A 27,130-nucleotide genomic window follows, 5' to 3' on the forward strand; every position below is an offset into this window, starting at 1 on the left:
ACAGTCTGTTGGGTGACCTGGGGCCAGTCACTCCCACTCAGCCTAGCCTACCTCACAGGGTGGTTGTGAGGATAAAATAGAGAAGAGGATAAAATAAGGTGCTTTGGGTCCCCATTGGGGAGAAAGGGTGAGGTATAAATAAAGTAAATAGATGGCTCCCCTGCCCCTCTGAAAAACCTGGAGGTGGAGATGCTGTGGAAAGAAGATGGAGAAGAGAAGAGATTTGATTTATACCTCACCATTCACTACTCAAAAGAGTTTCAGAGTGGCTTACAAACTCCTTTCCCCCCCCTCCCCACAACAGACACCCTGTGAGGTAGGTGGGGCTGAGAGAGGTCTCTTGAGGACTGCCCTTGAGAGAACAGCTCTGAGAGGACTTGTGACTGACCCAAGGTCACACCAGCAGCTGCCTGTGGAGGAGTGGGGAATCAAACCCGGTCCTCCCAGATGAGAGTCCGCGCTCCTAACCAGTCCATGGTCCTAACCACAGTCAGCACATATAGATGCAGAGATGCACTCTCATTCATTCCCCGTCTCCAATTGTTGGGAAAACGGGAGGTGCTGGGAGGTGGAGGAGAAGCAACTAAAGGCAGCACTCCGACATCACCAGAAACTGGTTTGTGCAACAAATTAGTCAGTCTGCCAGGAATAAGTCAGAATCCCCAGTCTGTGCCTAAACCCCAGTTAATTTGTATCTTTGTTCCTTTCCGCCTCCCAGTGAGGATAATGGCCATCTCTATACTGCGATCCGTGTGGCCGGGTGGCTTGCAAGCAATGATGCAACTCAACAAAATGTGGTTTGTGGGTAGAAACATCACAAGAAACCACAAACTGTGGTCTACCAACTTAGCTTACACACCCTGGTTTGAAATTCTGGTTTTGTGCCAGGCAAACACTGGAATATCACAACTGACTAGGGTTTTATCAACCCACAGATGCAGCCATAGTGTTCATGGGAGGTCCAGGGAGCACAAGCGGGGAACAGAGGGGGACCACTACCTTCTCTTGTTGTCCTCCAGGACCTTGGACAGACTTTTTCTATACAAGCCAAGAACGTCTGCGAGAGAACGCTCCGGAGATTCCTGGAATGTAGCCTGTTCAGCCGATGCAGGCCAGATCCATATCATCAGCCAAAGAGCCTGGCTAAAGTGTTGTAAAGCCACCTTGGGTATATATTAACACAGAACAGAAGTCATTCGAGTTAAATAACAGCTCTGGCTGGAGGAATCTTGTTTATTTTGTAGAGGATGTGTGTTGGGGGCAGGGTTCCCTCTAAGCTGAGTTAGTGTGAGCTAGCTCACAGGTTTTTAGCCTCTGGCTCACACATTTTTGTGTTTGCTCAGGAAGGAGGGCTCCAGAGCACACTAATTTAGGCAGTAGTCAAATCGCCCGCTCACAACTTTAATGCCGGTAGCTCACAAAGTAGCACTTTTGCTCACAAGGCTCTGCAGCTTAGAGGGAACATTGGTTGGGGGCAGGGTTAACAAGATAATTTGTATGCAATGGAAGGGTCCTCTGGAAAGCCCCGCGACCAATGAAGAAAAATGGTTGAGCCCTCTGCAAGCTTAATGTTTCCCAAAGCAGAGGTCAGAGCAAAGTCTGGGTGTTGTGTGTCCCCTGGCAGTTTTGCAGGCCTTCCCCCACCTACTGGATTTCTTCTCTTACGTACTTTTGGACATCTTAATCTGCTTTCTTTTGAATCTGGGTAGGCTGCAATGTTTTGGGCTGCTTCTAGGGGGAAAGTGCTAGAGTTGCCAACTCTGATTTAGGAAATTCCTGGAGATTTGGGGTACAGCCCAGGAAGCAGAGAGCTGGGGAAGGGGAGGGACCACAGCAGGGTATAATGCCATGGAGAGCACCCATCAAAGCAGGCTTTTTCTCTGGGGAAACTTATCTCTTTGGCGATCAGTTGTAGTTCCAGGAGATCCAGTTTGGTGTTGTGGTTAAGAGTGGTGGACTCTAATCTGGAGAACCGGGTTTAATTCCCCACGCCTCCACATGCAGCCAGTCGGGTAACCTTGGGTCAGTCACAGTGCTCTCAGCCCAAAAAATGAAACCTAGCTTGCCACAAAAAGAGCTAGAGTTTCCGGCTACCAGACAATATGCAGATCTCCTGGCTATACACCAATTATTATTATTAATTATTATTCCAGGACATCTGTCCCCACCTGGAAGCTGGCAACCCTAGATGTGGGGAACGGATTATCTGCATAACACAGATCTACAGACAGGGTCCCAGATTATGGTGGATTCTTCTTCACAAAGTTGTCCCTGGAAAAATATTGTGTGTCGAGCTTGAACTTTTCCCACACACAAGCAGTTGTGGGATGATTACAAAAAGACATCCTCTGTAATCTCTCTCCTGCCTTCATGTTAAGGGCCTTCAAAAATCTGTTTTTTTGTTTTTTTGAGGGGGAGTCTCGTCTTTTGGAAGGGGAAGGTATTTCCTTGGCTAGATAAGCAGCTTTTCATGGAGAACATTTGCATACAAACAATGAAACCGCGTCATTATCCAGAAGTTTTATTATTAATTATTATTCCAGGACATCTTCTGGCCCCCCCTGGAAGCTGGCAACCCTAGATGTGGGAAACGGATTATCTGCATAACACAAATCTATAGACAGGGTCCCAGATTATGGTGGGTTCTTCTTCACAAAGTTGTCCCTGGAAAAATATTGTGTGTCTAGCTCGAACTTTTCCCACACACAAGCAGTTGTGGGATGATTACAAAAAGACATCCTCTGTAATCTCTCTCCTGCCTTCATGTTAGGGGCCTTCAAAAATCTGTTTTATTGTTTTTTTGAGGGGGAGTCTCGTCTTTTGGAAGGGGAAGGTTTTTCCTTGGCTAGATAAGCAGCTTTTCATGGAGAACATTTGCATACAAACAATGAAACCGCGTCATTATCCAGAAGTTCAAGGACGTAGGATCTTACAGAGTTTCACATTTTGCAGACAATGGTTCACTGCAGACCCAAAGCTGTTTGCTTTCGGGGCTGTGACAGTGGGAGGGATCGATGCAGCCTGCTTAATCAGGGTTTTAAAGAAAGGAGCTGATGCACAGACCATTGGGAAGTGGCTCCATAGGCCTGTGTTATCAATTGCATTTCCTAAAACGCCTGATTCCATCCCACTGAGAGTTAGCTAGAGACTGATTTTGACTTAAGGAACGGGACTCAGAGAAGGCTTCTTAAGGACAAGATCTCTAAGAAGATCCACCACTGCCACCCTCACCTCTTTTTGGATAGTAACATACTCAAGATTTGGATTGGAACTACAGAGCGGGGGGGGGGGGTTTGAGCCACAAGGGAAAGACTGGGTATAAATATCATAATACATTTCCATCCTCCACTATTTTCCTGAACTCAGATGGCCCCACAGGAACTGCAGTTTGCTCAGTTGGCAGCCTCTTCAACAAGAGATGCCAGGGATTGAATCTGGGACCTTCTGCATGCAATGCAGATGCTCTACCACTGAGACATCAACCTTCCCCAAATATTCCTGCATCATCACTGAATTTCCTTCATGTTTGTGATGATCCCTTTTGCTTGCAGATCTGGAACAGGGGACTCATGCAGGTTCCTGTCCATAGGTTCACACAGCAAAAAAAAGGGTGTGTGTTCAAAACAACATCCATTTATTAGCAAGAATGAGAGTAACTGGTTTCAGGACAACAGAGCTTATACAGTTTACACTCCTAACTAACAAACAAAACTAAGATCCAGGTCTGAAGCGGTAGAACAAAATTTGAGTCCAATGGCACCTTTAATACCAACAAAGTTTTATTCAAGGTATGAGCTTTCGTGTGTATGCACATTTCCTGAAACACCTTATATGTATGGACTGGTAATATGTATGGACATTTCATTGTGTCTGAGGAAGTGCGCTTGCACACAAACGCTCATACCTTGAATAAACCTTTGTTGGTCTTAAAGGTGCCACTGGACTCAAACAGAACTAAGGCACAGGATTTCTACCCCATGAGACGAAATCAACACACACAAGTATCAGAGGGGAAACAGACTTTTGTGTTTGCTTTTGTGACTGTGGTATATGAAGATACTGGCCGAGTCCCAGTTACATGCAAATACATTGTGTTACCTGAATCAGCATTCTTGGATCTCTGAGCTCGTCCATCACATCTTTGGCAGCATTTCCAAGCTGCTGGAATGGACTAGGAAGTCCTTTATGAGCCAGGGCTTAGCCTCGGAACTTCTGAAATAGTAATAAAGGAAATAGAATTTTGAGATATGTACAGAAGCCATTTCTTTTTACCCATGAGTAACCACAGTGTCCTCCCCCATTCACGTGCAGACACATCTGGGATTCTGGCTGTGGGCTTCTGAGATAAGAGATGTGGCTATTAGACTTGCTTGAATCTGCGAATGTCTCTCATTAGAAATTCACTCCTGGCTAGGCTCACATGGGGAGAAAGACTTTTTTATTTTTAAACATCATTTCTTTTTCTGACAGAGTCTCTGTGCATGATAGGGATGCCAGCCTCCAGGTGGGACCTGGGGAATCCCCGGAATTACAACTCATCTCCAGACTACAGAGATCAGTTGCCCTGGAGAAAGTGAATGCTTTGGGGGGTGGACTCTCTGGCATTGGACCCCACTGAGGTCCCTGTCCTCCCCAGGCTCCACCCCCCAAATCTCCAGGAGTTTCCTAACCTGGATCTGGCAATCCTACACATCCCATTCCCTGCTGGTGGTCAGGGGGACCTGGCCACCCTAGCATGATAGGAGTTTCGTAGATGCTGCTTCCCCCTTCCCACTGCAGGGAAAAGCTGTGATGTGGTGGTTGAAGTGTTGGACTAGGATCTGGGAGACCCAGGCTCAGACCCCCCACTCTGCCATGGAAACTTGCTCGGTGACTGTGGGCCATTGACACACTCTCAGCCTAACCTACCTCGCAAGGTTGTTGCGAGGATAAAATGGAGGAAAGCGACGTGGGCTGATTTCTGTCCCCACTAGGGAGTAAGGCAGGGTATAAATGAGTAAATAAATAAATGCCAGTGTAACTTTGGTCTGTCCTGCAGCTTCGTAAAACTGCAGAGCTTCTGTCAGGAAACAACTGTGTTCCTCATACTGTCATGCTAAGCAAGCCCTGCCTTTTTAGATGCAGGGACCTCTTTCTGCTCGGCATGGCCCACTCCCGTTTTCTTCTTTGGAGCTCACTTCATACACCTGTTCTCCGGGGAGCTGCCTTCGAGAGCCACGGCTACCTCAGAAGCGTCTAATGTCAAAGGCCTCTTGTTAAGTGGGTCACCTTGTGTTCTCTAGTGTGGCATTAGGCCGCTCCCTGGTTGGGAGGGGAACGGGGAGGGCCTCTACCTGGCCTGCTGCCTCACCTTGGCTGAGCTGCAAAAAAGCAGGGCTGATCCCTCCCTCCCAGCGCCTGGCACCATGCAGAGGGGAGGAGGAGTTGGAAGAAGGAAACCTCCGGGGGAACAGGCGGCAGCCCGTTGCAAAGCAGAGCTGTTGAGTGCACGCAGGGAGTTGTGTGCAAGGTGCGTGTGCAGGCTGCATGCACGCCCAGAGTGGTTAGGAGTGCAGCACTGTCAGCTGCACGCAAGGCCTTGAAGAGCAACGGGGACATGTACAGGTAGGAGTTCACCGGGCCCTTCTCGCCCTCTGCTTCTTCACCGGTTCCCTTTCAGCGTTAGGCAAGAGCTCTGGGCTTTGCACTGCCTTTCTACATGCCCAGCACATAACTGCTTTGTACGGTGAGGAGTGCTGAACAGGAAGGGTACTTCTGTTACTTGTTCTTAAGGCTGGAAGGCTGAATGCAAAAGGAATTCAACTTCACGTCACCCGTTTCTCCGATGCAGCATAGGTTTGGCAGCCGGATCATGAGATGTTTGTTGCCCAGTCTTGTTCCTCAGAGGTGCTTAAGAGTCAGGTATAAACCTAGGGTTGCCAGCCTCCGGCTAGGGCTGGAGATCTCCCGGAATGACAACTGATCTCCAGGCAAGAGAGATCAGTCCCCCTGGAGAAAATAGCTGCTTTGGAGGTTGGACTCTATGGCATTATACCCCACTGAGGTCCCTCCCCAGGCTCTGCCCCCAAATCCTCAAATCTCCAGGCATTTCCCATGTGGGAGTTAAGCTCCAGTATCCTGCTCTATAGGCCTGTGCAAAGGAAGGTGAATGTTCACTCTATACCCCACCCTGCACAATATACTGCATCTATCCAGAAGCCATTAAAAATGTGGGAAGGGCAAGTATATTATGGACGTATATTCTATGTAGAGGTCAGTTCTGTGATGCACAGCAAGTTGAGCCATGTGCCTTCAGATTCTGTTGCTGCAGGGATGCCTGGCAGTTTAGATTAGCACACACAATACTTAACTACTGCCAGCCAGTGTGGGTAGGTGTTAGAGCCTTAGGCCATATCAGCCTGGGTTCAAATCCTTACTCAGCCGTGAAGTTTGCTAGCTGAACGTGGGCCATTTGCTCTCATTCAGCCTAACCTACCTCACAGGGTTGTTGTGAAGGGGAAAGGGAAGGATGAGTTCCTGGGAGGACGAGTGAAATAAGTAAAATGGGAAGCACTGGGACGCAAGCATCTGTAATTTTCCTGCAGCCTAGTCCCAGATGTGATGTTAGCTAATCAAGGACAGAAAAGAACTCTGCACTTGTTCAGACGAGCTCCGTCCCTGATTATTACTGTGTATTTCGATGGAAAAACGGGTCTGGGTCTCAGTTGGGCCCCATAAGGCATGGCGGAATAAGAAGCCCTCCTGGCCGCATTTGCCTGTCCTATCTATAATGCCCCATTCTTGGAACGGGATGCAAAAATACAATTTAATTAAGCAAAAGGAAGCTGAATAAAGGCTGGAATTGTTCTCATTAAGGCTCATGTCTTGGTACTTAGCAGTCAGGGTGGGGATTAAGTCTCAGGACTGGCTACCCAGGGAAAAAGACGGAGCACCCTTAACAGCCTTTGATTATCAAGAAGCCTTTTGGAAAGGAATTTGTTCTCCGAATGCAGCATTGTTGATAGGATAATGAGAAGGTAGGAATGTCTGTAAGTTGAGGGTGAGAAGGATCAGAAGCAGGAGACAGGATCGTACTGAGTGATTCTGCAGTCGCACCGAAGGGCAGAAACTAGAATTGGATGCAGATTTCAGATACTTGATCTCAACTTCCATTTTGGGGGGAAAGCAAGTTTCTAGCTCTCAAGGCAGTGAAATGTGCTTGGTGTGATTCAGTTCTGGTTTTAGGAACCTTCTGGCCAGTGATTGTGTGAACTCTCTATCTGTATTATCTAGACTTGAAAATCTGTTGATCAGGACAGTATCTTATGGTAAGCAGTGGCTCAGCTGCTGCTGCTTTTGTCTGTGAACACATTTCTTAATTTAATTCTCCCTCAAGTGGGCAGAGGGCTGAATTTGGCTGTAAGAGGTTTGAGTTCGACCCATCTCTGCCATAGGTTCACTGTGTGGCCTTTGGCAAGTCATTCCCTTTCTCACGCTCCATCAGTAATAACAACTTATCTCAGAGCTATGAGGATAACCAAGACCTTCAAAAATTAAAAGCCTCGTATGCATTATTACCAAACAAGCTGATTGATTTCAATGTGCCATTCTTCGAAGTACTTGTTTATATCACTGCGGCTCACAACATAATAGGCAGTTAAGGTAAGGAAAGAGAATCTGCATAAACTGAACTCCTAGGTCAAATTCATTAGGGTTGCATTGCCAAGAGGCTCTCACTTAATTAGTGAGATATTAGCAGAAACATAATGTGATGTTGTCAGTGGGGATTTTGATGCCAGCACCAAGCTTCTCTGGAGGTCCTGTTTGACCTACATAGCTACAACAGTCTTCGGAGCAAGGTCTTTGGGGAGAGCAGGTCTCCTCTTAGTTCTTACTAGAAGTCTCAGTGTTTGATTAAAATGCACAAATTGATTTATCATAGCCTAGTATTCCACACACACACACACACCATGGGTAGGCTTGCTCTTTGGGGGAATCTGTTGGTGTCTGTTGCAAGATAAATATCATTCCTCAAGTTTTGATAATCAGACTTTCCTGGCAATTGGGCTATATGCATACCTTGGAAGTACTAGCACTTCCTGAATGCCTTTTAGCAAGAAGCGTACAAATCAAAGCCTGTCTTCCAATTTCTAGTAAACGGGGGTGTCTAGGACTGTGTATGTGTGCAGGAGATTTCAGTTCCATAGCTAGGACAGAAGTAGGATAAAGTGCATTTGGGGGTGCACTTTGAGTTGTTTAGGGGGAGGTTTTTTCTACTGATTGAACATATGGAGATGTTGTATACTGAATCCAACCATCGGTCCATCAAGATCAGTATTGTGCACTCAGACTGGCAATGGCTCTCCTGGGTGTCAGGCTGAGGTCTTTAACATCACCAAAAAGATAAGAACAGTACACTGAAGAACTATAAAAAAAGAGATGAAAGGATGACAGATTCTTTTCCAAAAGAACCTTTTGAAAAAGAACCTACAGTTTTAGAAAGTGAAGTGAAAGTTACACTGAGAGCAATTGGGAGAAACAAATCACCAGGGGTAGATGGGATATCAATAGACCTATTCCAAGCCACAGAAACAGAGTCCATCAAAATCTTAACAAGAATATGTCAACAAATATGTAAAATAAAACACTAGCCCACAGACCAGAAAGGGTAAATTTACATTTCAATTCTGATAAAAGGAGACATCAAAAACTGCAGCAACTATCAGCCCATTGCATTGATTTTTCATGCAAGGAAAGCAATGTTCAAAATATTACAACAAAGACTGTTACCATACGAGAAATGCCAGATGTTCAAGCTGGATTCAGAAAAGGAAGAGGCAGTAGAGATCACATTGCAAACACACACACACGCACACTGCCTGGTCTTTTTAGCTGGAGATGCTGGAAACTGAACCTGAGACATTTTGCATGCAAAGCAGATACTCTGCCATGAGCCACAGCCCCTCCCCTTAGGATCCCTTTAGGCTATGCATATGCCAGATTTCATAGCTCTGGCTCACTGAGAAGTACCAACAATTTCAATATGCTCTGGTTTCTATCAGTGAGTGAGTCAGTCAAGCCGAAGCAGTTTTAAAGGAAAAGGAGACGATTATCCATATCTTGCCAGGTGAATACTGACTAGTAAAAAGTTACACCCTTCGAACGCTAGGCATCTATTCGGCCTGACCTGGATAGCTCAGGCAAGGCTATCTCATCTGATCTCGGACGTTAAGCAGGGTTGACTCTGGCAAGTAATATGGAAGGGAGACTTCCAAGGAATACCAGGGCTCGGGATGCAGAGGCGGGTAATAGCAAGCCACCTCTCTGAAACATCCTAGCCTCACTAGGGGTCACCAGAAGTCACCATGAGTTCCAGGCATGCAAGCACACACACACACACACACACACACACACCCCTCCAAATAGAGCTAAGCATCTATTCCTTGAACACCTCAAGAACAGGAAGAATGGCAGTATCCCATTATGACAGATTTTAAACATTCATCTGTCGATTCCCAGTTTGTCACCTGCCAGGAACCCAGGACCTGCTGACCTGCTGGGTATCCCACAGCATGGTGAAAGGAAGCCTTCTCATCCTCAAGGATTTCACTTTTTTTACCCCCTGCCAGACTCTTGCTAGGAGAGTCTTTGCTTTTTGATTCCGTGTGGGCTTCCCCATTGAAGAATTAACTTCCTTCTGCCACACAGGGTGGAGGGGGGAATCCCCCCTCCCCCAGGCCTCTGCCAAAGGGTAAGGTAAAGTCCACCTCCAGAAATAGCTCCGCTTTCTGCCCGGAGGAGCCATTGTTGAAGATGGGAAGGGAGGGGGAGGCATTGCCTGTTTTCCCACCCTGCCCCCTCTGTGAAAGGGAAGCATCCCATCAAAACCAAAGGGAGGCTGGGCAGGGAAAGTGGCTTAGAATGGGAGAGGATAAGCTATTCTTGGTGCTTTTATGAGAAAGCCTGGTGCAAGACACAGCAAGTGCATTCCTGCCTGGCTGCTGACAGGCTCCTTGGGAACAGGCCGCGGCTGAGCAGGGCGTGGGCTTGGACAGCGGCTTTGTCTCCATGGGTCCCCATTCCGGCCTGAGCTTGTGCTGTTCTCGCGCTGTCATGGCCCCAGATAGGGGCCCTCTCGGCCCTGTAGGCTGAGAACTTCTTATCCTGGACAGAGCAAGCTGTGGCACTGACCTTCCTTAGGTTGGCATTAAGGAGAATTCAGCCATTGTTCAGGTTGTGTCTGTTGCCCATTCTCTGCTTCAGTCCTGCCCATCCACATTGCCTGCAGGTCCTTCTCATCAGTGCGGCATAGTATGAATATTGGACTAGGATCTGGGAAATGTGGATTCGAATCCCATCTTTGCCATGGAAGTTCACTGGGTGACCTTGGGCCAGTCATGCTCTCACTCTCAGTGTAACCTGTCTCACGAAGCTATTGTTGTGAGAATAAAATGGGGGTGGGGGAGAACAATATTGTAAGTCGCTTTGGATCCTCATTGGGGAAGAAAAGCAAGGAATCAATCAACCAATCTCTTGAGCTCTGCCCTAGTAATCAACAACAGCCGTGAGGGTAAATGCATTGCCGTCCCAGCATGCTGTGTGTCAGAAGAACGGTTCGATTTTTAAACTCTGAAGACTCTAGCTTTGGCTTCTCAGAGAGACTGTGTCCAGAAACTTCCCAGGTCTGGCCAGACTGAACTGGGAAGTAGACTAAAGGTCTTGCCTCCCCTCAGTCTCCTGAGGGAGAATCTGCCACCCTTTCACCCTTTACAGTCTGAGCCAGCCCTGGGCCTGTGCCTGCAGCTCTGTGTGCCATGGAGCAGAAAGAATAGGCTGTGACATTCCCGTAGCTTAGAGACCGTTAGTCCCTTTCAGAGAGTCCCAGCTCCATTTGAATAAAAATCAGTCTCCAGCCCCGCTTGCCCACACTGGGAGGGGGGTTGGGAAGAGCTGGGTTATTTTTACCCGCCGTCTCTGTTAAGTTCGCACGGCCAGAGTTCTCACGCTGGTTGGACAACACGGGCCTCGAACATTTCAACAGGACAGGAAAGGGGGGTTCCTTGCTGGGGGTGGGGAAGAAAGATATCGACTCCATCAGTCTCTTCTCTGGGCCCCAACTTGGAGCAACGCATGAAACATCACCTCAGACGCCCAGAGTAGCCCCAACCCTGAAGTGAGTATGAAGGGCATCCTTGAGGAGAAACGGGATGAGGACAGATACTGAGTTGTACTTGGAAGGATGGGAATGGCTTGAACAATTTGTTTCTCTCTTAATCAAATTTGCCTACAGCAGGTGGAATATGATTTTTAGCTGTAAAAGGCACGATGGTAGTGATAGATTTGTGTTTTCTGTGTAGCTTGAAAAGTACATGAAGGGGGACTCCGGAGCTGCCCTACTATGTAGAAAAGGAATCTTTGTTTTGTGAAGATGCTGAGCATTTGTTTTTAAGGGGGTGTGGGTGTTTTTGGAAATGGTGGGACAAACGTGCAGCTTCCCCAACCATCAAAGCTTTATCCTGCATTCCACCAGAATGCTTCAGATTCTCATAACTGGGCCTCCTTCATCATTTGCCCCTCTTACTCTATGGCAGTGTCCACACGGAGGTTTTCTTCCACATTCACCCCGTCCCAAATTGCAGTGGTTCTACTGAGGGGTTCCACATGACATCACCATCAATTCAATCCCTCTTCTGGGTTTTCCCTTGATCTGCTCTATAGTTTGCTAAATCTGCTTTGGTAAAGATCATACTCAGAGTGTGTTTGGGGGAAATGCATATTTCACTACCTCCCTGCTACATCCAGTGCCATTTCCCCTCTCACCTGCCATTTTCCTCACCACCCCCACTGGTGGTAAAGCACTAAGCTCATTTGTGGGGGGGCCACTGGAAGTGGGGGTGATGGTGGGTGCAAGGGGAAAGAATAGGAAATTGCCCCATGCAAAGTCTCTGTTGCAGCTGCGAATGCCTTTGCATTTACAACAGCACTGAGACCAAAATAGAGAATTGCCTCCCATGCACCTTAACCATCTTTTCATACGGCTTCTTTTCTCACAACCTAGTGTATTCATGTTCCCCTTTACACACAAACCGCGCCCCCCCAATGAATCAGTTTCTATCCCTCACACAAAAGATGCCGACTAAAAAAAATTCCCTTGAGGGGAAAACTTTTTATATTTATGTAAATGTATGCATATTTTTAAACAACTGATGACCTGCTAGTTAGTTCGGCTGACCCTGAAGGGGAAGAGGAAGAGAGAAAGCCAGGTTGACCAGACTGAGGGCCTGGGATGAACAAAAAGGGGCAACAGTCGGTTTTCTGTGCCCTGGCACTTCCTGCATCCCTCCCGACTTCATATCCTGCCCTAGTTGTCCTGCATTTGACTCTTCCGCTTCACTCACTGCCCCTGGTAGCTTGATCTTTTTGTCCTACAAGGCTTCAACCCGTTAGTGGGACTTCTATTCATGCCCTTCCTTGTCCATCTGCCCTCAGTTTCACAGGGCAAAAGTGAAGACTTCGGTATTGTGCTACAATATTCTGTTTTCTTTTCCCAGGTTGAAACTCCCCACATTGCCAATGGCGTTGCTACTCCACTTGCTTCTTTCGGGTAAGTGTTGACACCAAATTTGCCTTTCAGCAACTGGGCCGAAGCCTGTGGGATACCGAACCAATATGGCATAGTGGTTAGAGAGACTTGGAAAACCAAATCCTCCATCATGCTTAACTATATATGATATGGGGAATTCCATGAACAGAGCTCCCGACATTTTTATTTATATAAAAATCACACATGTGGGGCCCTGATTCATACTTGGACCATAGCATGGGGAGGGGTAAGCGTTCTTTTGTATGCCACTTTCTTGAACTGAAACAGCCTCAGGCAACCATTGTTTGCCCCGGTGGGGTAAGGATACACCCATGTCATTGGCTGGGTGACCATGAGCCAATTACTGTTGATGTCACCTGCGTGTCTTGGAGGAAGGGATAAAAATGTGATTGATGTATCTTCTGGCTGTGTAACCCGTACATGCAATTCCCTGCCTGCCTGTGGACCGGTCCTGTTGTTTCCACATTTGACTGGGAATAAAGGAAGGGTTGAAAGATTTCACGCAGAAGCAGGACTCCTGTGATTGTTGTTATTTGCCCAGAAGGGGGAATTGTGGCAAGTATACAGGGCAAGCTTAAGCCGAGTTGCAACCTTCAGAGCCCGTCAGCTTCAATGGACTTAGAAGAGTGTAACTGTGTTTAGAGCTGCTGCTGGTTTCTCCAGGACAGGCTGTTGTGCTGAAATCCTCCATTCTATGCACTTTTTGAGGACTGAAGTTTCCATCCTGTATGGAACCTGGCAATTTTGCAGCACGACTCTATGCAAATTTATTCATAGGGACATAAGAAGAGCCTTGCTGGATCAGACCAGTGGTCCATCTAGTCCAGCATCCTGTCTCACACAGTGGCCAACCAGTTCCTCTGGAGGGCCAATAACTGGACATAGAGGCTGAGACCTTCCCCTGATGTTGCCTGGGATTCAGAGGTTTAATGCCTCTGAATGTGGAGGTTCCCCTCAGTCACCATGGCTGGTAGCCACTGATGGACCTCTCCTCCATGAACCTATCTAATCCAGTGGAAGTTTAATTAAGTCAAAATGCATAGGACTGCAGCCCTAGGATGTCCACTGTGATGCATTCCTCTCCTCTGCAGTGCTGGGGGGAGATGTTCTTGGTCCAGGGCTGTTCTGTTATTTCTAGACCTCATGAATCCCTCAAAGTCAAGCCAGAATAGTCAGTTTCTGAAAGAGGCAGGAATCTGTTGGTAAGGAGGACCAAAAGCCTGTTTCTGTTCAAGCTATCTAGGAATCAACCCTTCTCCTCTTTCCAGAAATTGGGAGAACTGTGTTACCTAATCGTCGCATCAGTTGCTTGGAAGGGATCATCTTGAAACACATAGTGATAGCATCTCTCTCCACATATAGAAAACATGAAAGTGTGTGTGTGGATACAAGCGAGCATCCACAATCTTAACAAAGCATGTATAAATACAAATACGGTCAAGGACAATCAACGACAGATGGGCCTGCACTTTGCACAAGGCAAATAGGTCTCCAGAAGCACAAGTAGTGAATCTCATCCACTGTTGCTCAGTCTGCGTTAAGGTTTGCCGTGATGAATCACCCCCTTGCCACTTGTACTGAAAAGTGCCCAGCCATGCACAGTACTGTTATGTTCAAATGCAAGCACGTCATCTTTGCAAATGAGATCCAAGATGTACACACGGGTCTCCACCCAGGTCTGACACAACCATCTCCAGGGCTTGCTTTTTTGAGAATGACTCATTGAGCCACTTTTCATTTTTTTAATGTGAAAACTCCAAGTTGTCCTCACTTGGCACATGCAGAACGAGGCTGTGGTTTTCTTACCGGCTGACTGACACAAATACTTTTGGAACCCCGCCAGCCTTTAAACCAGTTCAGAGAGCGCGCCTGTGTGCCGCGGCATGCCTTGACACGTGCTGTGCACAAGTCATGCCTGGGGACCCATTGTGAGTAGATGTTTAGGAATAAGACGTGGCTGGGCCTGCCCTGGCTCTGCAACAAAGGAGGCCTTTCCTACCTCCTAAAGTCTCTGTCCCACCTGTGTCCAGGAGTTCTCCTAAGAAGCCAGCATGCTCCTGAGTGCTGATAGCATCCCATCCTATCAACGGGGCAGCAGACTTTCCCCCCTACAGGTCTGCTGACAGTGTTAGTGTAACCTCAGCTTGTGGGTTCTGCAGGGCAGAACTTGGAATTAATCTTGCAGTGATTTAAAAGAAATAAAACATTTTTACTTTTCACTTAACATCGTGTAACAGAAACATAGTTCTGAGCAACACAATAGAACAGTGACCTTTTAAAGTCCAAACAATTCACTTTTCCCTCCTTCACAGCTTGCCACCCCCAAAGTCCATCTCTTTCCTCTTGTTGGTGGCCCCAGAAGTCTCCAGCTGAACACTCTGAGCACCGGCTTCCAAGATGAGGGTCCCAAATGAACTCCCCCGTTAGATAACAGGGCCCTGAAACAAGGTGTTCAGAGACCATGATTAAGGTTCAAGCTAGGGTTACCAGGTCTGGGTTGGAAAATACCTGGAGACTTTGGGGGTGGATCCAGGAGAGGGTGGGGTTTGGGGAGGCAAAGCAGCCATTTTCTCCAGGGGAGCTGATCTCTGTCAGCTGGAGATCAGTTGTAAAAGCGGGATATCTCCAGGCCCCACCTGGAGGCTGGCAACCCTAGTTCAAGTGCCCTAGCAGAGCAGTCTTGCTTTCCTCCTTCACTTTCCACACAGTCTGCACCAGGGGAGTCAAACATGCGGCCCAGGGGCCGAATCAGGCCCCCAGAGGGCTTACATCAGGCCCACAGTGGAACTGGCCATCTCCTGCTTCCAGTTCTGCTGCTCCTGCTGCATCATAGCTTGCTTCACCAGACTTTCTTAATCACTCGGCCATTTCATGTTCTAGCCTGGGTCCTAGACTCAGAACTCTGAGCATGAGATTTCTGTGGTGAATGTCAATAAATCAAAAGTAGGTTTGCAGCATACAGAGCTAATGTTTTAAGCATGTTTTAATTTTAAGTTAAAACAAATCTTTGTGTTTATAAAGTTTATGTTAAGTCGGCTACTTAACAAACGAGTCAGAGAGTGATTCAGCAAAATATCAGCTTTATTCAGCAACTCGTAACTCAACTCCAAACAGATCAACATGAATAGCCAGAACAGCTTTAGCTTTGAAGCTGTTCCACTTTTAAACTCTGCCGGCTAATGTAGCCATGCCCTAGTGTACAATATCAACCTATGAGATTGTAGAGATAAGGTCCAATCACAATAGTTCCCGCTTCTGGAACTAGACGTTGGTGATTGGTCGGCTCTTCCTGGGCTACCAATTACAATTAAAGGATTGGGATCCTAGCCCAGGATGAAGCTTGACATGGTGATTCAATGACTGCGTTCACATACATACAAGGGTCAGATTGAATACACCACAGTTTATATCTCCGCTACCTGGCATTACATTTTATGACACACATGGCCCGGCCCAACAAGGTCTCATTTATGTCAGATCCGGCCCTCATAACAAATTAGTTTGACACCCTTGGTCTGCATCCTTCTGCATCTAGAGGCTCCACCCCTTCCTGGCTCAGTCCATTTCTAGCTAGGGGTTACATTATTCCTGCTTTCTTCCTCTCACTGCTGCCATGGATCTTCCTGAAATGCTTTTACTGGGGGACAGCGGACCCTCCCCCCAGGGTCAGCATGAGTAGCAAATCTGTAGCAAGAGTCGGACTTTCTATCTCTAAGTGGTGGGTGGAGATCTCCTGGGATTACAACTGATCTCCAGGAGACAGAGAGATCAGTTCACCCGGAACAAATGGCTGCTTTGGAAGGTGGACTCGGTCAAGGTCCCTCCCCTCCTGCTCTCTTCAGGCTCCACCCTCAAAATCTCCAGTTGTTTCCCAATCCAGAGGTGGCAACCTGAAGCAAGAGGGGGAAATCGATGAAAACCCACCTCTTCCATTGGCTGAAATGATCATCAGGATCCAATCCATGGATTGCCTTTTAAGGCACTGGGCCATGGTTGGGACTGAGGCTACACAGGGAGAGGATTTAATCCCCTGCCCGCATTGTTTTGCCCATCAAAAGTGCTCCCCATGTTCCTATTAGCATTGAATGGGGGAAAAAATACTGGCAGGAAAAAATGCTGGCAAATACTGTCTGTCTTATTTTCCCCTCTCAAGCTAATAGGAGCATGGAAGGGAGTTTCAAAAGGCAGACGCTTGCAAGGGTAGGCAGATTAACCACCTTCCCCTCAACCCAGATATGAACCGGGGCCCCGCATGCCTGAAATTTAGCTTTAAAAGACATGGCAAGGTCTCTTGTCTCATCTAGCTTGACCTTCATTCCTTTCCCTATTAAAACAAAGAAGGGTCTTGTGGCACCTTAAAGATGAACAGATTTCTGGTGGCATAAGCTTTCATGGACTAGGGCCCACTTCACCAGATGCATGAAATGTTATCCCCTAGTTGGTGTCCCTTTCCTGTTATTGCTTCGCATGTTGCCTGGCTAAGTCTCAGCACTGCTAACAGCTTCTCCGGGCTTATCTCATATGAAGTCCTGGGCTGGTACAGAGATAAGGAACAGCAGGGATGGAAGGGGGCCACTACAGCACTCCCCAACACTACACAGCCAAAGGAAATACTGGGTTTTGAGACAAGGAGTGACACGGGTTATTTTAAAAACTTTAAAGCAGGTTTGCAAACTATGGCTTTGATCCTGCTTTCACTTTCTGCAGGTCCAAATACGGGAGGTGATTTTTGCTGATTCCTTGCTCCCATGGTAGACCCGAAAATGCGCTTCTGGGAGCTGGGGAATGGCTTCGGGGGAATCAGAGATCTCCCAAAGGAGGAGAGAATCAGTTAAAATGCCCTCTCCCCCTGTGCCCAAGGAAATTCTCAGTGGGATCCAAACCTATAAATACAAGCAAAGGGCTTGGTACCTGTTGTGATTTACAGGGATCAACCCTACAGCATCTCTCCTTATATATAATTGTGGAGTGGCACTTTGCAGCTCTCCCATTGGCTGTGCAATGCACTCCCTCAGCCATTGGCCCATCAGCTGCCACTCAAGAGTACTCGCGTGTCATTGGCCAGATGCTGGGTCTGCTCCTCTTCCCTGCCCACTCCCCCTTCAGCCACTGTGCTGTCAGAATTACTGGCAAACAGCTTTCTCTCTTGACGAAGACGCTTCTTCTGCTTGCCTCCTTGTGTGGGACGAACTTTCCCCCCAGTAGCTGTTGTGAGGAACTCATTGGGGCCAGTCCTGGCTAGGGTTGCCAGCTCCAGGTTGGGACATTCCTGGCTATTCTGTGTCTAAGGGAGCCAGTGTAAGGAAGCCAGAGTTTGGGGAGGGGAGAGGAGAGGCCTCAGCTGAATTGAATGCCATAGAGGCCACCATCCAAAGCAGTTATTTTCTCCGGGGGGGAATACATCTGTTGTTTGGAGTTCAGCTGTGATACCCAGCGATCTTCAGGCTCCACCTGGAGGTTGGCTACCCTAGGTGTAGCAGTTGGCACTTCAGAGCAGGGTCTGCCTTTTGGGGGAAAGTCGACAGACGATGAAAAGTCTCTGGTTCGGGTTGGCTCATCTGAGAGAGATGAGGGGATACCTGTAGCTTTTCTACAGGGAGGTGGATTGAAATTGTCCACTGAGACCATGGCTAGTGACATGGACTGCCTGACAAGGTCTCAAGATAGCAAGAGGAAGGTTGCAGGCTTAACTAGTATGGGAAATTACAGCTGTTTCTATACAAATGCTAGAAGTGTCCGAGGTAAAATCGGGGAGTTGGAGTGCTTGGTGTCGGAGGGAAAAATAGACATTGTGGGTATTTCAGAAACTTGGTGGGATGAGGAAAATCAGTGGGACACGGTGATTCCCGGTTATATATTATATCAGAAGGATAGGGGGGGTCAAAAGATAGAGGAGGATTATAAAATGATGAATGAATTAAAGATAGCAGCTAGACAAAAACACTGTGTCGTAATAGGTGATTTTAACTACCCACACATTGATTGGGTCAATATGTGTTCTAGCCGGGAGAAAGAGATTGAGTTTCTAGACACTCTAAATGACTGTGCTATGGAGCAGATGGTCATGGAACCTACCAGGGGAGAGGCGATCCTTGATTTGGTCCTAAGTAACACTCAAGACCTGGTGAGAGATGTAAAAGTGATTGCACCGCTTGGGAACAGTGATCATAATGTTGTTGAGTTCAACATTTGTACAAATAGGGAATTGGCCAAAAAGACTCACACAACCACTTTTAACTTTAAAAGGGGTAATTTTTCTGATATGAGGGGACATGTGGGGAGGAAACTGAAAGGAAAAGTAGAAAGGGTCAAAACCATTGGGGAAGCTTGGAAACTATTTAAAACTTTGATTCTAGAAGCTCAAAAAATATATTCCGCAGGTTAGGAAAGGCACGAACAGGTATAGGAAAAAGCCTGCATGGTTAACAAACAGAGTAATGGAAGCTGTAAAAGGTAAACAGGATTCCTTTAAGCGGTGGGGGTAGGACCTGGGAAGGGCGGGGTTTAGGAAGGGGAGGGACCTCAGCAGGGTACAATGGCCCACAGCCTACCCTCCAAAGCAGCCTTTTTCTCCAGGGTAACTGATCTCTGTCATCTGGAAATCAGTTGTAATTCCAGGAAGTCTCCAACCCCCACCTGTAGGCTGGCAGCAATATTACCCCTGTCTTCTCTCCTTTTATCCACGCCCCGAGTGCCTTTACTTCTTCCTGGGTAATCACAGCTAGTCCTGTATGTCTAGAGACAGACTTTAAAAGGGGGGGAACCCTGACTCTCCCCCTGTTTCCTTAAGCAGACACTTTCATGCAGAAATTAAGCAGCTGAAGCCTTTTTTGTATGACCTCCAACCCTGACTGGAGAAGTTTCATTTGCTTAAAGTCTAGTTTTGTTGAGCAGATAATAAAGGCATGGAGGGAGAACTGGGTAAAAAATGCTGCTGGCACACAAACCTTAGAAGAGTCGGGGAAAGGTGTCCTTCAACTAATGGCAGCAGGAGGTGTGGCTTCCAGGCGGTCTTGAGACCCACCAGTTCTCGTTTTTAGAAATTAAGCACTCCGTGTGCACGGGTGGGGCTGCTCTGGAATGTACCAGACATACCTCTGGCTGGGCAGCCTCAGTTAATCATTGGCAAGAGCAAGAGCTTGGGCACTAAGAAGTCATTTCTTTAAAAAAAGTATAAGGATTGGCTAGGGATCCTCTGAGAAAATGTGTCTGTCATTAAAATGTGTATAAATTTGTCCTGCATAACAGAGCAGGTAACAACAAAGGTAATAAACTGTCAGAATACCCTTAAAAATATATCACTGTATTTCAAACTACGACCTGTAGGACAGGCAAAAAATGCCCTCTATACAGTTGTACAGCCCTGTACAAATGCAAAAAGAGGGGCAAGGCAGCCTTCTTCACACGATAGGGAAGAACTTTCTAATGAGTGAGGATTATAACAGAAAGGATGAGATTGGGCTGTTGCTATCCCCACACCTGTTTACAAGAAAGAATGGAGCGATAAAGTGGGTCAGAAGAACCGAGATACCACATGAGTTCTAAGGGGAGAGGCAGTCCTTCAAGTATGTGGGTCCCCGGGACAAGATGGAACTGAGAGTTGAAGAGCATGTTGAGGAAGGCCCCTGTGAGATGCTGCCCCCTTCACTGGGATATGCATATTGTTGACATGGGAGAAGACAACAGCTGACCAGAGCTCCTGTAGCTCCAAGGAAAGGAATGCTATTTAATTTCATAGCAACTCTGGTTCAGTTCTGAAGTCCAAGCTTCCTTTATGGTCTCTCCACACTCAGGGAACAAAACACTGGGCCTCCCCGCCCCCCGACATCACCGGAAGTGTGTCAGAAGGCAACACCCACCGCTCAGGATTCACTGGACTGTTTTGGATTGCTAGCTGTTGGGGGGGGGGGACGTGCAGATCTGTCCTCGCAGAGGAGGGAGAGCTTGTACCTGAATAAAACTTGGTCTTAAAGGTGCCACTGGACTGTCTTGGACCAGGGGGGACGAGGGGGGGGGCTCTGCAACTTACCTGGCTGCTTCTTGCTCTGACTGAGGGCTGCTGGAAGCAGGGGGTGGGGCTTGTTGCATGTGCCCGCCCCCTGGGCTCTTTACTGCCGGAGCTCCGCTTCTGTGCGCTCCTGCAGGAAATGACCCCTGTCCCTATCCAAGGGTTGTTTCACACACCGCAAAATTCTTATATAGAAGACTTCATTTGCAGGTGTTAGATCAGAACTCTTTGTTCAATTTTCACAAACCTGGTGATACTGTGAAAGCTTAATCTCTTTCTAGACTTGTTGAATCGATCAGGAAATCATAGCCTACTTGCAAGTTTCTCCTTAATATATCCTGAAATCCTGATGTGGTCAGTGTTAGGATCCTGGCGCATGCAGGACCCCCTTCTGATCTGAAGACTGACAGGGTCATAGGCAGGTCAGCAGCACCATGCTCTGCCAGTACTAACAAGCACCCTTTGTGTTCTGGCATTAAAAGCTTCCGCATGTGACAGATGTTTCCTCTGACAGTGGGAAGCACAAGGTGTAACGAAAGGGGAGGGGGATCTTGTTTCTCCAGTCTCAAGTGTTCCTTCATATGACTGAATCAGAAACAAAGAGTGGTATCTTCAGTAGCTTAAAGTACCATTTCTAATAGTCTGTGATGCTTTTAGACAGTGCCACTTGAATCACATGCACCCTGACCTGGATGGCCCAGGCTATCCCGATCTCGTCAGATCTTGGAAGCTAAGCAGGGTCAGCCTTGGCTAGTATTTGGAAGGGCGACCTCCGAGGAATACCAGGGTTGTGACGCAGAGGCAGGTGATGGCAAACCACCTCTGAAACATCTATTGCCTCAAAAATAAGTCTAGCTTGCCATCTAGTGGTGCATAACACTAAAGAGCTAGAACTTCTGTCTGTCAGACAATCTTAGGATCTCCTGGCTATATTACACACACTGCCGTACGATAATTATGTATTTATTATTTTATTTTATTCAGCTCATATCCTGCCCTATCCCACGAGCGACCTCATGGTGGCTCACGGCAAGATAAAAATAATAGTCAATTCATAAAAACATGAACAATTCCATCTAGATAAAATTATGTAAAACCCTAACCCTAAAGGTAAAGGTAAAGGTTTCCTTGCTCGAAAGCCAGTAGAATCCGACTCTAGGGTTGCGGTGCTCATCTCCGTTCCAAAGCCGAAGAGCCAGCGCTGTCCGAAGACGTTTCCGTGGTCATGTGGCCAGCATGACTAAACACCAAGGCGCACGGAACGCTGTTACCTTCCCACCGAACTGGTACCTATTTAGCTACTTGCAATTTCTTGCTTTCGAACTGCTAGGTTGGCAGGAGCTGGAACTAGAGACAGGAGCTCACCCTGTCTTGCGGCACCCGGGTCTTGAACCGCTGAACTACTGACCTTCCACAGCCTGCAGTTCAGCGTCTTAACCACTTGAGCCACCGCAGCTCTAAACGGTCCCTAATGGCAGCCTAATAGTTTCTGACTACAGTGTCTGCTGCGACAATATCAGGGAGGGCACATTCCTGTCAGTGATTGGCACAAAGTTGTTATAGGCAGTGCCCTGGGGCAAATGAGGCAGATAGAACAGAATTATCTGATTGACCAGATTGAGCAGGGAAGGCCAGTGTAATTTGGATGTCCACCACCTCCGCCAAAGGCCTGGCGGAACGACTCCATTTTCAGGCCCTGTGGAACTGTGGTAACTCCTGCAGGGCCTTGATCTCAACCGGAAGCATGTTCTATCAGGCAGGGGCCAGGGCAGAAAAGGCAGGCAGGAGAATATTTCAGTCTCCTGAGACATTTTGTTACTGCTATAAGAATCACCATTCTTCCGTAACAAAACCTGAAAGGGAGAATCAAGTGTGACACTGCTGAGTTAGAATTTATCTGGAAGCTTGATAGTATCCAGATACAGTTTGAGGGATTCTGGGTTCCTCTCACACTGCAGGAACTAAATTGAAAATGCTCATTGTGCTTACTTTGCCTTGTGTCGGCCTTCTTTACTACCCTTCCGCCTCTATGCTTGTGTGTATATCTATACCTGCCAACTGAGGATGCACTTCATCCATTTGACAAAGTGGAGTTTAGGCCGCAAAAGCTTATGCCACAATAAATCTACTTTTAGTATGACCAGAGTTGTAGCTGTCCTACACATGTTGATTCATGAAACATCCTTGAGATTCTTTAGCTGTGTCAATGCCAGATAATATCACATGAAGGATATGAGTGTCACATAGGGTTGCCAGGTCCCTACCTTTTTCCAGCAAGGGCGGGGGGGAGAAGCTCCTGTTCCGGGATCTTCACATGTGCACGTGTTGCTATGACATCACCCAGGAGTGATGTCATCACACTAGGCATGTCACCAGGGGGACGCCCTAGCATTCAGCTAGAAACTCTATGATATCGTAGAGTTTTCAGGCTGAATGCTAGAGCATCCCCCTGGCGATGTGTCCGGTGTGATCACTTCAGCTGTGGGTGACATCATCGCGCCAGGCACGTCGGCCTGATCTAGGATTTTGGGGGGTGGGGTTCCCCCCTGCCAGCCAGTTCTGGGCTAGTGGACTGGGGGCCCCTAAAGCGGGCAAACCCCTGCCCCCCAGGGGATCTGGCAGCCCTAGTGTCACAGAGAAACTTCTTTTCTCACTTCTGCCTCCCCATACCCATTTGTGGCAACCCCTCCTCTAATGTAGCAACTGGAAAATTCAGGATGATTTTAAGAGGTTGCCTACAGGTTTAGAGCCCAGACCCTAGCTAGCTGGGCCCTGAAACATTTGGAACCCCATGTTTAAATCTGATAAATCAGGAAGGGAGTTTTTGGAACTTGCTGTTGACAGCATGGCTCAGACCTTTTTTAAAAAACACATCACCATTTGTAGCCGATAAAACAAATTAACTTGTCCTTTGTACACCCCTCTAGCCCGTGTAAATAGTGGGTCTGTTATCACCAGTATATGTGTGAATTACTGGTGGGTGGGAAGGGAAGATTATAGTATCCGTCTCTGTGGGAGGGATCCTGTTTCACTATGCCCAGATATCTCACACGTTCTTAAAATGGCCTTGGGCCTATTCCCTTCTTTTTTTTCTGATCAGTTCAGGTAGCCAATGCTCAAGGGCCAGAAGAGCCTGACCTGCTATACCATGGCTGTTCAGAGGGGAGCTGCTATCCGGCCACAGGGAACCTGCTCATTGGAAGGTCCCACAGCCTAAGTGCAACATCCACTTGTGGCTTGGAGGAGCCCCAGGAATACTGCATCGTAAGCCATCTACAGGTAATGCTACCTGAGTGCTGGAGATTGTGAAGGACCAGGGAAAACTGACAATGGGGATTCAGCCTAAGGACAGCCTGCCTTGATGGAGGCTCTGCGTCTGCTTCTATCTGGCCAAGTGCCTTGGATATATGGACGATTTCTAAAGGCAGAAGCTAATGGTAGAAGGTAGGCCTACCTGCAATGGAAACATTATTCATAAGAGATTAATAGAGGTTAGTCTGCACACCTGGCAACAGTGTTCTAAGGCTGTAGCCCATGCCCTTTCCCATGGGAGTCAGCCCCCTTCACTACTGAATAGCCACGCGTAGGATTGTGTTGCATGGGCCACTTCCCGTACTAGTAGAGAAGAGCCATCTTCATATTTCCCTTGCAGAGTGACTTTCTTCCTGTAATGTTTGAAGCACATTTGCATATATAAAAACACATGAGAAACAGTCCTCAGTTCTTTTTGGATAAGAAAATACTCTTAAAATTACTCTTAAAATTAGCATTGTCAGCTAGTCAAGAGAAAACCTTTTAACAGATGTTTAATATGAAGAAATGGGCAACGGAAGCTTTTCATGGTGTACAGCTAAATAACGTACCCTGATAAGTGCTGCAGATCAAGGTGATAAGGCTAGAGAGAACGGATGACAATCCTACTGAAAGTGCAGCAGAAAAATCATACCTCCCCTATGGTAGAAGGTAGAGAAACCCATCTTTTTTGTCACATGTACGGTGTCCCCAAATGTGGGAATTTGATGGAGGGGGGGGGGTTGCACAGTTGGGGAGGAAATTGGATCAGGCTGGTCCAGAGTACACAAACAACAAAAAGGGGCAGGAGGTGGAGAACTATCAGCCGCAGCAAAAAATACCTGGAGATTTTTGGGGTGGAGCCTGGGGAAGGCGGGGTTTGGGGAAGGGAGGAAGCTCAGCGGGTACAAGGGCCATAGGATACACCCTCCAAAGCAGCCGTTTTCTCCAGGGGAACTGATCTGGGTCACCTGGAGATCAGTTGTAATTCTGGGAGATCTCCAGGCTCCACCTGGAGGCTGGCAGCCCTATCCATACAGCAAGTCTAGTCAACCCTAGTATGTTTCAATCCAGGTGGATCTTAACAGCTCAATCCTAAAGAAGGTTACACTGTTTTAAGGCCAGACTTCGAACCTTGCAGCCTTGCTTAGGACTGCACTGTCACTCATTTATAGGAAAAAGTAAGCCTATGAGGCAGCTGCTCCTGTGAGTTAGCAACTTTACAAGGTTGTGTGTTGTTTTTTTACTTGAAGAGATGCTTGGATCTAAATGTATTGGATTGTAATGAACTTCCCCTGTGGAGCACCTTTTCTGAAGTTTTGCCTTTCTTTTTATTTTCACTATGGTTCAGACTACTGTCAGTAGATAGCTGTCTGCTGACTTTCACAGCACTTGGGCTGGGGGAAAGCTGGTAGTCAGCTCTTTGCAAAAAACCTCCAAAGGAAGTTTAGAAAACTTATTGAGGGCCAAAAGTTAAACACATACGTAAGTGTACAAAAGAGTGCTTATTACAAAGAAGTATAAAAACCTAAAATGGTAAAGGTTCCCTTGCTCGAAAGCCAGGTGAATCCGACTCTAGGGTTGCCGTGCTCATCTCCGTTTCAAAGCCGAAGAGCCAGCGCTGTCCGAAGACATTTCCATGGTCATGTGGCCGGCATGACTAAACACCAAGGCGCAGGGAACGCTGTTACCTTCCCACTGAAGTGGTACCTATTTATCTACTTGCAATTTCTTGCTTTCGAACTGCTAGGTTGGCAGGAGCTGGAACTAGAGTCGGGAGCTCACTCCATCATGCGGCACACTCGGGTCTCGAACTGCTGAACTACTGACCTTCCACAGCCTGCAGTTCAGCGTCTTAACCACTTGAGCCACCGCAGCTCCTAGTAGGAGCCCAAAGAAAGCCTCATAAAATGTTCAAAGTTACAAATACACACACACACACACACTCAAAGATAGTATATGACCTGATGTGTTTCGGCTCACAAGACCTTCTTCAGAGGTCAAATAGTGCAAAATACAACAAGCAACAGAGTCCCTGTAACACATGTGAGGAAATTAACAATAAATAAAATAGGACCAAAATTGGAATGTTCCAATATGGAATTGAATGACACACCAAAAAGTTTCTATTTGGGGCCACAAATATATCTGTCTTGTGTCAGAAGTAGTTGTATATACTGGAACTAATATGTACTTTCCAATTTAGGTCCTAAGAGTGCAAGTAAAATTGCCTTGTCAGGGACATCAGCTTTTGGCCCTCAGTAAGTTTTCTAAACTTCCTTTGGAGGTTTGTGCTTTGTTGGTTTAGATTTTCTCCCCTCTTTTTGGGGGGGAGTCAGGCTCTTTGTACAATGAGTTCTGTGGGGGGAAAGCAGTGTCTTTGCCAGACACTTGTGTCCTTCTGACAGTAGATGACTGCAACCTCCACTGTCATGTGACTTCGCTGAGCATCCATGTGTCGGGTTGCCAGCTTCTAGGTGGTACCTGGAGATCTCCTGCTATTACCATTGATCTCCAGATGGTCAAGATCAGTTCTCTTGGAGAAAATGGCTGCTTTGGAGGGTGTCTTCCACAGCATTATACCCTGCGGAGGTCCCTCCCTTTCCTAAGCCCCACTCTCTCCAGGCTCCACCCACAAAACCTCCAAGTATTCCCAACCTTCTCTATGTGATGCTTTAGTCGATGTCTGAGTACACTGTGGTTCTCATGGCAGGACTCTGAGAAATGCTTCGTTTGTGACTCACATTCACCCTCCCTTCGTGAGAGCCACCGGATTGAGAATGTCATCTATCTGAGTGGCCAGGATGGTGAGCAGACCTGGTGGCAATCAGAGAATGGTAAGAGGCAGCAAGGGATTGAGAATATTTACTTGTTTTAGGCTCCGTTCTTTTCAGACAAGAAAATACTCTTAAAATGAACATTGGCCCCGGTCACACGGGCAGGAAAATGCGCGCGCGCGGGGGGCTCTAGCAAAAGGCTCTGCGGGTTTAACCCCTTCCAGGGCTGCAGAGGAATGCAAACTGTGTCCTCCGTCCAGTCCCCTCCAGGAGGAGCTTCAACCGGGCCGCCCTCCCACCACGCCCCCCTGCACCTCCCCCTCTGCCACCCGGTGCAGAGAGTTCCTCTTGAGCAGGCTGAGCCAGGAGTGTGGTGGGGAGGTACGGAAAAGAGGAGGGGGCTGTGTTGTTTGTTTTTAAACTAAGTGTGCGCATGCGCCGTTAGGTGCTTGTGCGCATCCCGTGGAGACT

General features: G+C 47.4%; 1 protein-coding gene across 1 annotated transcript in view; it reads left to right on the forward strand.

The window, feature by feature from the left end:
* LOC107119587 (laminin subunit beta-1-like) overlaps positions 1 to 27,130 on the forward strand; it is a 103,655-nt gene that overhangs the window by 19,971 nt on the left and 56,554 nt on the right. The window contains exons 5-6 of the mRNA XM_015422106.1: positions 23,697 to 23,870; positions 26,596 to 26,719. Of these exons, the coding sequence (XP_015277592.1) occupies positions 23,697 to 23,870; positions 26,596 to 26,719 (298 nt within the window). The remainder of the gene's footprint in view (positions 1 to 23,696; positions 23,871 to 26,595; positions 26,720 to 27,130) is intronic.

The sequence above is a fragment of the Gekko japonicus genome, unplaced genomic scaffold (assembly GCF_001447785.1).
Source record: "Gekko japonicus isolate JY-2015 unplaced genomic scaffold, Gekko_japonicus_V1.1 scaffold292, whole genome shotgun sequence".
NCBI lineage: Eukaryota > Metazoa > Chordata > Lepidosauria > Squamata > Gekkonidae > Gekko > Gekko japonicus.